Source organism: Aythya marila, assembly GCF_965140915.1.
Source record: "Aythya marila genome assembly, chromosome: 22".
Taxonomy (NCBI): Eukaryota; Metazoa; Chordata; class Aves; order Anseriformes; family Anatidae; genus Aythya; species Aythya marila.
This window is the reverse complement of record NC_139063.1, coordinates 7,406,518-7,419,304: the sequence shown is the minus strand read 5'-3', so window position 1 is coordinate 7,419,304 and position 12,787 is coordinate 7,406,518. Positions and strand designations below refer to the sequence as shown.

At 39.5% G+C, this 12,787-nt stretch overlaps 1 protein-coding gene across 2 annotated transcripts in view; it reads left to right on the top strand.

Moving 5' to 3' along the window:
• The window catches only part of RLF (RLF zinc finger), a 53,080-nt gene extending 47,270 nt beyond the window's left edge, over nt 1-5,810 (top strand). For both annotated transcript variants that reach the window (XM_082777609.1, XM_082777610.1), the window contains exon 8: nt 679-5,810. In XM_082777609.1, the coding sequence (XP_082633735.1) occupies nt 679-5,391 (4,713 nt within the window). In that variant the 3' untranslated portion in view covers nt 5,392-5,810. The remainder of the gene's footprint in view (nt 1-678) is intronic.
• Nucleotides 5,811-12,787: the final 6,977 nt, after the last annotated feature.

Sequence of the window (12,787 nt, the reverse complement as noted above, 5' to 3'; positions counted from 1 at the left end):
GTGTTTTTTGTTTTTTTCTTTTAAATCAGCATATGGGTACTGATTTTACATATCCTCCTAATAGTACTGAACAGTATTTCAAAGTTACATAGACTTCTTAGAAAATGTTTGAAGTTGAAATTCCAGTGAACTTCATCAGGAATTTTTTTTGCTCTCATACTGCTTATGCTGTTGAAGGCTGTTTTTTTTCAGGGTGCGAGTGTACATTAATTTCCTTATTACACGTTGACAGATATTGTGAATTAATATCCTGTGTGGATACTGCAGGAGTATCGTATGTGGAAGACTTACACCATTTTTTTAGGCATCTGACTTCGATACAATTGAGAGACAGGGAGTGAAGAGAGGTATGAATTGTGATTGAGTCAGTCCATGAAGAGAGGCAGGAGTAAAAAAGACGTTTCACATCTAACACCCTGAATTAGTCGATGTGAGTTCTCCACAGAGTACACTAAAGGACGAATCCACTCACTTAAAAAACAGAAGAGGTCACTCACATAAAGTAACTTAAATTTTTTTAAAGCATGCTGAGGTGACTCAGGCACATAAGACTCAGAAACCTGAACATGTTTTGAATGTGCTCTAGTCTTTCATAGTTCTTTCAGAGAACAGTTCAGGAGAGAATGTACTTATCAAAGAAAGGTAACATTTGTGGCTGTTTGTTGTTTTTTTTAACAGGCAGAAGAAGCAGGACTTGCTGTGTCTGTTTTGTTGTGTGTGAGAGCCCTTCAGATCAGATCAAGTGGAAGTGATGAAATGAAGACATCAGTATGTAAAACTATTGCATGCCTTTTGCCAGAAGACCTTGAAGTTAGGAGAGCTTGTCAGCTTACTGAGTTCTTGCTTGAGCCAACATTGGGAGGATTTAATATGTTGGAAGAGCTCTATATGCAACCAGATCAGAAATTTGATGAAGAAAATGCACTGGTTCCAAACTCACTCCGTTGTGAGCTACTGCTAGCTTTAAAAGCATACTGGCCATTTGATCCTGAATTTTGGGACTGGAAGACTTTAAAGCGACATTGCCTTAAACTTTTAGGGAAAGTGGGCTCTGATTCTGAGGATGATGCAAGTTTTAATATGTCAATCAATGAAACCGACATGTTAGAAACTTTCTTGAGTGACTATGAAGAGGCAAAAGAACATAAATATTATGATGGAAAAGACACAATTAGCTACCATAAAGAAAAAGCAAGAGTAAAAAAACCTATTGGTTCTTCAGAACGATACCAGAGATGGCTTCAGTACAAATTTTTTTGTGTGCTCTGCAAAAGGGAGTGTATAGAGGCTAGAATATTGCATCATTCTAAGATGCATATGGAAGATGGTATTTATACATGTCCTGTGTGTACTAAAAAGTTCAAGAGAAAGGAATTCTTTGTACCACATGTAATGGAACATGTTAAGATGCCACCTAGTAGAACACACAGACCAAAAAAGAAAATAATACTGAAAAAAGAGAGATCACTGCAAAAGACAACAGCCTCTAGCAGTCCCACTCCAGCACTTCAGGAAAAGTTGTATCAGCCAGAGCAGTCTGAAAAATTTGAAAATGATGCACATGAATACGTCACATTTAGCCAACTGGAAAATTGCCAACTACAAGACAGAGACATCTATCCATGTCCTGGAACAGATTGTTCTAGAGTATTTAAACAGTTCAAATACTTAAGTGTACATCTGAAAGCTGAGCATCAAAACAATGATGAGAATGCAAAACACTACTTGGATATGAAAAACAGGAGAGAGAAATGCGCTTTTTGTCGTCGACACTTTATGACATCCTTTCATTTACGGGAACATGAACGTGTGCACTGTGGTCCTCAACCATATATGTGTGTGTCAATGGATTGTTATGCTAGATTTGGGTCAGTTAATGAGCTTCTTAATCACAAACAAACACATGATGATCTGCGTTACAAATGCGAGCTAAACGGATGTAATATTGTTTTCAGTGATTTAGGGCAACTTTACCATCACGAGGCACAGCATTTCAGAGATGCATCATACACCTGCAACTTCTTTGGTTGCAAAAAGTTTTATTATTCAAAAACTGAATTTCAGAATCATCTTGCAGTGCATAATATTGCAGTGTCAAATGGGGAAGTGAAGCAAACAGTAAAACTTGAAGATTCAGTTTCAAAAGACAAATGCAGTTATCTTCCACAGTCTCAATTGCTTGAACAATCTGAAAATTCCAATCAGAATGAAAACTTGGATCCCATGAGATCACAGGAAATTCCACAGATTAAGGAAGAAGTGCTCTCTGATAGTGAAGATTTAGATGATGAAAGTAATTGCAGTCTTCATTGTGAGAACCATAGTGCAGCTGCTTCAGTAAATCAAGGTCAGGTGTCTCCTTTACTTATGGAAACACTGGCTCACAGTCAAACAGTTCCAGGCTTTCTCATGTCCCAGGAAGGAGTCTTCCATTCAACAGATGTGAAGCAACAGTGTTCTGATGTGGCAGTTTGCTTTGGTGAAAAAAAATTTTCATGTGGTTTTGAAGGCTACTGTTCCACGCACAAGAACTCCAGAGGTATGCAAAAACACCTTCGCAGGACTCATCCATATAACTTCAAAGGTAAAAAAAAAATGGAGATGAAAACTAAAGACTTTTTTGATCTATTGAGTGATGCTCAGGACAGTAAATCCCCTACAGACAATACAGAGTTAGGTCATAGTTCAGATACAAATGCTGACTCTCCAGAAAGCTTGTATTGTAATATAAATGTTAAAGGGAACAGTGGCTTCAAGGAAGAAACTTGTCCTTCTTCTCCAGAAACATCTTTTTATGATAGTTCTAAAGATTCAAATATTGAAGATAACATGTTGGAACTAATGTTAGGCTTGAAACATCTAAGCTTAAAGAATTCTAACATGCAGAATTCTTCAAAAAGCAAGCATTTTTTGGGCTCTTTGCAGTCCTACTCATCTAGAGACGCCAAGTGCCCTGAGTCAGTAGTAGATGAAACTACCTCAAAATTTCAGTTTCAAGAGCAACACGAAAATTTACCCAGCCAGTACCTTACTCAGCTGGCAGCTAAACCATTTTTCTGTGAATGTCAAGGATGTACGTGTGAGTTTGTAACCAGAGAAGCTCTGTTAATGCATTATGTTAAAAAGCATAACTATTCAAAGGAAATGGTTCTTCAGTTAAATATGTTCCAGCATCGGTACTCACCATTTAAGTGTCATATTTGCCAAAGATCATTTACAAGAAAAACACACCTTAGAATTCACTATAGAAACAAACATCAAATTGGCTGTGAGAGGGTAACTCACAAATTTGAACATGTAGGCTTATGTACAGATGACATACATAAAAATAGCACTGTTCCAACACCTGTCTGTGCAACCAAGGTTGAATTCATTGAACATTCAGATCATTCTGAACAGCTGTGTCATCCTAAAAAGGAAGAGTGTAGTTCTGAGACAGACTTGGAATCCGGTGAAGAGACAGACAATGTAACAAGAAAATCATCTAAAATAGCATCTCTGGACAGCCATAGGGAAGAACTGGAAGCACGAGAGGGAAGAGGAAGTAAAAGAACAGTTGCTAAAGGGAACTTATGTTATATATTGCATAAGTACCACAAACCATTTCATTGTATACATAAAAGTTGCAACTCTGCATTTACCAACCAGAAAGGTTTGATTCGCCATTATAGGACTGTTCACCAGTATAATAAGGAACAGCTCTGCTTAGAAAAAGACAAAGCAAGAACGAAAAGGGAGCTTGTCAAATGTAAAAAAATATTTGCATGCAAACACAAAGAGTGTGGTAAGCGGTTTTTATGTTCTAAAGATCTTGCTAAGCATTGCAGTGACTTCCACAATGAACACTTAGAGGATCAAAAACTGCTTTCTGAAACTGAATCTGCAAGATTTGCTTGTAATCAAGCCCAGTGCCCTGCTGTATTTTATACCTTGAATAAGCTTAAACAGCATCTCATAGAAGAACATGCTAGTGAAGAAAAAATAAACAAAGATTTTGAAATCCATTGTGACCTTAATGGCTGTGATCGAGTTTTCACAAATTACAGTCACTACTCTCAACATGTGTATTTTCGACATAGTGAATATTATGATAGTCTCTTTGGAAATCAGAAAGAGGAAGAAGATAATCATAACAAAAATAAAAATGAACAAAGTTATCTGAAAGACACTTTTGACATAAACAAGCAGAATGGGAAGCAGTTAAAAGAAAAATCTAAGAGAGTTAGCAGAAGTAAAGAAAAGCATTTGATTAATCTCAAAACAAAAGAGGAAGCCCTACAAATGTGTAAAGAAAAGTCTAACCAGACCCAGTACCCTTGCATGGTTCAGGGATGTCTATCTGTTGTCAAATTGGAAAGCAGTATATTGAGGCACTATAAACGCACACATCAGATGACCAATATGTATATAGAGCAAAGGATTCAGAAACTTGTTGTTTGTGTTAAATGTGGCATAATGATTGAAAAACAGACCTCCTCTGAAACAGCTTTAGATTTGGATAAAAAAGGCATAAAGGTTAAAGACGAGGTATCAGCTAATCCTGAGTATGTGCAGGAAAGTGAAAAACTTCTTGTTCCAAATTCTGATTGTGAGCATCAAGATGTAAGCAATGAAGACCAAAAAAGAAATAGTGTAAGTTTTGATACAGGTGCCTTTATGTATTCAGGCACTTTAAAATATAGCCACAGTTCAAAAACCAGCTCTTTTGAAGAGCACAATGTCAGGGAGTCAGTTATGTGTAAAACTGAAGATTTTTCTGAAAATAGTGAAAGAGAAAATAGTTCTTATTTCTCCAGTTTACAAATGGAATTGCCAAGAGAGAAAGACACAGAAGGATGTCAAAATAGTGCAGTTACTCAAAATGCAGAAAGAAATGTAGTTTTTGCTACAAAAGACAGATTGCAGAAGCCTTCAGTCTCCAGACCATTTGATTTAAAAACATATAAGCCAATGGGATTTGAGTCTTCATTTTTAAAATTTATTCAGGAAAGTGAGGAAAAAGATGACGACGACGATGATTTTGATGAGGTAGTGGAATGGGAGTCCCCTGAGCAGTTGTCAGTAGATAGAATCTTGCAAAAAGAGGGAGACAGTCAAAGGGATACACCAGTAAAAAGCTTTGTGGATGACAAAAACGTAATCATACCCCAAAATAATCGTGGGCAACTAACAGAAATCCAGCCCTTGTTGTCTGAATCATCGTCTGCCCCTTCTTTAGAAAATTTGAGGGCTATCTTGGACAAGGCATTAACAGACTGTGGAGACCTTGCCTTAAAACAACTTCATTACTTAAGACCAGTAGTTGTTCTTGAAAGATCAAAGTTTTCCAAGTCCCTTATAGACTTATTTCCAACAAAAAAGGCAGATGAGCTTTGTGTAGGAAGTACATAGTTTTGCTTAGAGCAGATTGCCTGCACTACTGCTATATGGGGAGAACTTCATTTAGAACAGTAATTGTTACAGTACACACTGTTTAGGTTAGTTTAGACTGTTTAATTACATGAATGTATAATATCTGTCAAAAGTATTGGCTAAGTTAATTTAGCTCCCTTTTTTTTTTTTTTTTTTTCCTCAATGAACTATGCTGATTTTGGTGCTATTTAATACATCAGAATACTGGGGGCTTCCTCTCGCAGAGTAAATGTGCATGATTGTATATGGAACACATACTAGGGTACCAGGGTTTGGGGGGCAATGGAGTTATTACTTGACTTGAATGTGCACCCTAGGGTGCTTTGTGTAACATATTGTACACTACAGCATCTTATATTTTTTGAGTTATGAGTTTCAATAAATTACAGTTTTTCACCCATTTGCTTACTGTATAGTAAATCTGTAATGTGGGTTACTTGTGATTGAGTTTGGAACCATTCTGACTGCATTGGATAATGTTGTTTAAATTTTATGCATTTGTAGATTTACCAAACTGATGAACCGCTATACAGAAAGTAAAGTATTACATTTTATTTTATAATATTATCTGTCCTTTTTTCAGACTTAGTACATGTACAAATTAGTACAGGCAGAAAGCACTTGCCACTTAGAAAGATGAGAAACTCCTAGTTACCTTTCCTTTTAAAGGAAGAAGCTTCTGAGAGCATTACAACATGTTTGAAAATAATTGACAGGCTTCCATGAAATTTGCATCACAGTAAAGTTATGGATACATGTTTTGGGCTCCCTGCTTAACTCTTCAGATAACAAAACCTAACTGGAAGATTCACCAGAAAAGCCATGTTTTAAGATCTATTTCTTATCTTTTTGTCTAATTTCTTTGCCTACCTTTTGGATACATCATGAGGCCCAGTCTGTTTCCCGTGTAAGTGTTTTTTCTTGATCTCTATGAGGATGCTAACAAGTGAACAAACAGCCCCTTACTGATCAAGGACTGGGGTTTGATGGAGTGTTGCAGTTTTTATACTGTGACCTGGAAAAGTAGCAATGGAAAGAAAATGAAGCAAACTTTGCAAAGTGTTCTTTAAACAGACAATGATTATTGATTGGGTGCAGTGATGAAGAGGGCTGTTTAGAAAGCTATATTAAAAAGTCTGGGGAACTGTTATGACCAAAGCTCAGTGTCTTCATGCTAACCACTTTAAAAAGTTATTTGGATGTCTTTAAAATAAAGGCTAGGTTAAAAGTCCTACTCCAAGCAGGAAAAGTGTAGTTTATTATACTTTTCCTGTCATCTCATTTTGCTAAAATATAAAAAAAATATAAGCTTCTTGTGATGAAAGGATATGGTGCAAGAAGTTTCTCACTAGCTTTTAAAAAATAAAAGAGAGAGGCTCAAAATGTTAAATAGTACACCAGGGTCAGGCAAGTGAAATAGTGTGTTCCAAATGGTTTCAGCTCTTAAAAGTGTAGTCATGTTCAAACATGAATCATCAGGATCTCAGAACAAATGGGATTAACTGCAGGCAATAAATATGTGATGACTACATCAGATAATGGGCTTAGAGAGATACCAATACACTCAGGGTTTTTTGAGCATCTCACAAAGCAAATTATCCCCATTCATGCCTATATTATAGATCCTGGTGTGTAATATTTAAAAAATAATAAAATAAATAAAAATTGTATAGATCCTGGCTACTAATGTTAGAGAAATTGTTGCTCTTTCTGTAGGCTTAAATATAATGCAGGACAAAATAGAGATGCAGACATTGTTTTTGCCTGTTAGGTATGAAGGCAGGCCCTGCAGTATTCTTCAGTTTAAGAACTATGTTTAGCAACTGCCAAGTCAGTTTTCCTCAGTGGTTGTACACAAGTGTCTTAGAGGTTTTTTCCTCTGGTGATCTGTAATCCTGTGCAACAGTGGGATTTTTATTGCTGTGGTCTCATCTTTGTAGTCATATTTCTGTTCAAAGGATGTCACACTGGACTGTCAGTTACTTCCTAGTTAGAAAAATAACTTCTTATTCATTTGATATACTGGCAGTATATTTCAGTCTTTGTACTTGGTCATCTATAATATATCATCCCATCTCAGTGAGGTAATAGACGTCACACCATGAAAACTGCATGGTTCCCATCTGCATCCTGATTCCCAATTTCTTCGTAGGCTGGTCTGTCTGATTTTTCCAGTTCCCTCATGTTGGTGGGTATAAGGGAAAGTCTGAAGTTAGGAATTTTCACTGCCATCGAGTAGGCCATCAGTTTTCCTTCCAAGTGCTACCAGTACTTGTTTTACAGTGAAGATTTAACATCCTATTGCTCCCAAACATACCTGATAAATGTCTTGATCTCTGGTAAAGGAATACCATTGTGCTGACTTCTTAACTTAATAAATAAATAAATAAAATTCCTACTGTAAACAGTAGATACCTGAGAAAATGGAGGTGCAAGTTCATAATCATGGTACATTGCTTTCGTTTTTTTTTAATTATTTTTTGTTCTGTGGTTTTTGTAGCAACAAAACATTTCCTTTGCTGCAAATTCCTGTCTTCCTTTTAAGTTCCCCAAGGCTATGGGCTTCCCTGTCGTGTTCGATGGGTAATAACAAAAGAGTACTGTTATTAAGAGAGACCTGCTAGACTTCCATACTTCTTGCAGGACTCCCCGCAGAGTTAACAGTTTGGATCAGTGGTTTTCCTTGACTGTTATTTTGTGCCTGTTTCTTTGTTCATGCACGATCTTTAGATTTTATAATAGCAATGCAGTCTTATGAAACTGGATTTGGCTTGACCAGGAGGGGACAGTTACCTTGGATTCTTCCCTAGTTTGCAAAGTGAAAGTTCCAGCTTTCTGGGGATTCCCATGCAGCATATCTCTGTCTGCAATGAGGAGTCTCAGAACAAGAAGCTAAACAAATGAATTTATGAAACGTGCTATGCCAGCCCGCTTTATTCTAAAAAGGACTTAACAGAGCTTACTTTAGTAGAATTTGAAGCAATGATACTGCATTGCAAGGAGAAAGAAAGCAGATATTAGGAGACTGTCAAGAGATGAAGAAAAATGGCCAAATACTAGATTAGTCAGTATTAAGTTTCATAATTCACTTATCCAAGTGAAAGGAATCCTTTCAAACAAGTACTGATAAGGTTTTGCCTGTATTATTGTGTGCAGCCTGCGTAACTTGTACTGAATAAAAATAACCTAAAAAACTTGTGTACAGACTGCAGTTCCTAAGGGATGAAAAGTCTGTGAATGATGGTTAAGAACGCTTAAATTGGGTAGCAAATGTATGCTGGAGAGGAGCGCCCCTTCTGTCCTCCCCTCACATAGTATGAGAAGCTGTGTGAGCTTACAGAGAGCATTGGCACAGAGCAAATCTGCAGGAACTCTGTGCTGGAAATCAGAGAAAGAAAAAAAAAGAAGTTACAAATTCTTAGAGCAGTCCTAGAAGGCCTTTTCTTTAGAAGCACCAAGGGAAAGAGACCTCTGTGATCTTGTTAAAGGACTGAATGGAGATGACTGGCTTCAGTATCAAAAATTGCACCTCTCCAATAGCATAGGAATTTCCTTCAAGCTCTGTGCTAAAGTGTGATGGAGCAGCTCTCACCTGACATGGCATCATTCCTTTGTTATCTATATGTCTGGTCTATGGTTCAGGGAAGAGCTGTCACAGCATTGTTCCTCTGTTATTTACAGAGTGTGGTGGAGCCTGATACTGCATCACACCCCCAGTTATCTATGTACTACATGCATGGGACGATCTGGCCTCCCTGACCATATCTAGAGTTCTTGTGATGTGACTAGCCAACAAAGGCACAATTACATGCTAAGGAGGGGTTGCACAACCTGAATCGTAGCCAAAATGGAAAAAGACCTGAATCATGGAAAAATGCTGACTAAAAAAAAGTTAATTGTCTAACAATCCTAATAAGGGGGAAATCCTTCAGTGCACAACTAACTTGAGAACCCTCTGATACCACGCGGTAAATCTAATCTGAACCTTGCCATTCTCAAAGCTTTGTCAAGTTGCTGTTCTAACTACATTTGCTATAGCACATCAAAAACTGGAGCTGTTAGGTATGACATAAATCCAACCTTGTAATCTACCCCCAAAGTGGCAATACATTTCAATCACTACTAAATCTGAGTTTGCCTGAGTAATCTTGCAACATAAAGTAATATTAACAAGCTGTGTGAAAGTCAGGAGTTTTACTCCTTTGCATTTCAGGTCATTAAGAAACTCCTTGTTTATACACGCAATCCTTCTAAGTTCTTACCTTTAATGGAGGTCAGGGAGGGCAAGAGGGAAAACAAAAAAAAGAAGCAATATCTCATTTGGGAAAGTTAATTCAGCTCCAGCGTGTAAGTTCATCATGTGGAATGCTAGGAAGAATGGTAACAGGATGTTAACAGATGTAAACAGGAACAGACAAGGATTTTTGAGTAGCTAGCTGCAGTAGGAACCACCCAAAACTATCAAACAGCAAAGACTAGTGCTCAGCTTCTTGTCCACCAACACCCTTGGCTCCTCCTCAGGGCTGCTCAGAATCCATTCTCTGCCCAGCCTGTATTCGTGCTTGGGATTGTCCCAGCCTAGATGCAGCACCTTGTACTTGGCCTTGTTGCATCTCATGAGGTTTGCACAGGCATGCCTCTTAAGCATATCAAGGCCCCTCAGGGTAGCATCCCTTCCTTCCACACAACACAGCTTGGTGTCATCAGTAAACTTTCTGAGGGTGCCCTCAATCCCACTGTCCATGTCACCAACAAAGATGTTAAATAGTACTAGTCCAAGTACTTAACCATGAGGAACACCACTCGTCACCAGTCTCCACCTGGACACGGAGCTGTTGACCACAACTCTGAGTGTGACGGTCCAGCCAATCTCTTACCCACCAAGTAGTCCATCCATCAAATTCATGTCTCTCTAATTCAGAGACAAGCATGTGAGGTGGGACAGCATCACATGCTTTGCAAAAGCACAAATAGGGTTTTGTATCAATTTCAACATATGAGCTGTGCTTGAACGCGTATAATAGCCAGAAAAACCTGAATGGGGTAAGGGATTCCAGACCTGTAACTGTACGAGGAGCAAAATGAGGCAGTTAAGAAAATATACAGCTACTGTACACCTCTAGGCTGTGAAAAGCACAAATGGCTGCATGGCAGTGCTGGCAGAAACTGCCGCAGGAGTTCTTAGGAGCACAGCAGGATAAGCACTGCTAAACACTTTGCGCAGTAGCATGAGTTTTCTATGGAGCCTTGTGCACCCCTTCCTTCAGAATTGAGGGTGTTGAGTTGTTTCTTTCCAGAAATGCACAATGCTCCAGTCACTGAACTCACATCTCTAGGAAGGCAATGGCCCTGGTTTTGCTCAGCCTGTGTCCTTTGAGTTATAAGGGTTGTTCCAGGTCACCTGCTAAATCTTTGGGGCTGTGAGGAGAACCTGTTTATTTAACCTGATTAATGACTGTGCCCTGATACCAGGCCCAGAAGAAGAGCAGTTCCACCAACAGGTGTTTATTTTCCTTGATGCAAGGAAAGTGAATGTTTGTTTAACACTTTGTTCTTGGCTTTGGAGCAGATGCAAAAGGGATTAAGGGCTTTTAGGGCAACATTTTTGTTTTGGAATTCACTTGCCAGACCCGTGAGTACAGGCTGCACATGGTCACGCAATCACTTAGGTTACAACGAACTTCTTGAGATCATCTAGTCCACCTCATCCACCCTAACTTCTGCTCAAGCAGGGCCAGAGCCAGGACTTTGTCCAGTGGCGTTTTGAGTATCTCCAAGGATGGAGAATTCACAAATCTCTCTGTGCAACTCAACCCAGTGTTTTACCTCCTTCATAGTAAAACATATTTCTTTGTGTTTAGATGGGATTTCATGTATTTCACTTTGCACCTTCTCACTGGGCACCACCGGGAAGAGTTTGGCTCCCTTGTCTTCACTCCCTCCCATCAGATTTTTATGCATATTGATGAGATTCCCCCTGAGCTTTCTCTTCACAAGGTTGAACGTTCCCAGCAATCCCAACCTTTCCTTGTAGGAGAGATGCTCCAATCCCTTCGTCACCTTCATGGCCTTTCACTGGAGTAACTTCAGTAGCTCCATACCTTTCTTGTGCAGGTGAGCCCAGAACTTAACACAGGTCTCCAGGTGTGGCCTCGCCAGTACTGAGAGGAAGGATGACCTCCTTCCACCTGCTGGCAACAGACATCCCTTTAGATATAACTCCTTCACACTATGGATCGGGAACCCTCCTGTGTACGTGTACTAACAACTCCCCAGACATTTATGGGCTGACACCAAATTTTACTGCATTTTCTAAATTATCCTCAGTCCAAACCTTTTCATTGCCTTGGCCAACTCTTCAGCCAAATGTGCTGCTCCTATGGCTAGGGGCTGTTGTAGTCCTCCTGCCCAACCAGGAGCGACTCTGTGCCCTGTAGAACTGGTACCCAATACAGCTCCTCAGCACAAACTACAAGATCACTCTAAAGGTGATCTCACAGTGACTTAGCTCCATGTCAGGCAATGTGAATCCTCCTCACCAAACCTAGGTGGTCCCAAGTTAGAGCAGTTTGGGAAGCTAAGCCTTGACTTGCTCTGCCTTATGCATAGTGCCAGTCTGTGCTTTTGCATTTGGCAAAAACGTAAGAAAAGACATTTGATGGGGAAGGGATGACAGCTACCTCCCCCATGGAGAAACTGCAAATGTTTACCTTTGATATCTGCTATGTGAAGTTCCTATGGACACTGTATGCTGCTACAGAGTGGTTGGGAAAGTTCAGATGTGTACTGACCTAGCTCCTCAGATTCACCTGAGGAGTGCATTGTTTGCCCTTGCCCAGCCAATTCTCCTCCATTGCTATCACATCATTCCTCTATGTCTTCCAGAGGTAGATTGGGTTAGTGCTCCACAAACTGGACCTGTTGGTGATCCTGTTGTGATTCAGAATCTATAACTGGTGGAGGTGCACAAAATTAGTGTCATCCTCCATCTTGGTCAAGCTGTGCCCTCATAGCTGGAGTCAGGTGGACAGAACTTTTTCTTGCCTGTACTCTTGCCTGTACACTGTGCAGGTAGGTCCTGGCCTGCTGTTCTGTATCTGTCTGTGTCACTGATTACATTTGGCTGAATCAGGCTGGAAGCTGGGCACCAGAATGGCTGCATAGATTAGACAGGTATTGTGCATGCTCTGGTACTACATCAATATCCTTTCCCCCTACCCTTGCAGCCCTGCCCAGCCTCCAGAATAAGTATTTGGATTTCTTTTGATCACACCTAAATTTGGGTTTTTGAGTGGGTGTCGAGTCTTGTTCTGGAGTGTGGGGAAACTTCAGCTTGCTCTGTTCTACAGCTCAATCCCTACATCTTTGCACCTGA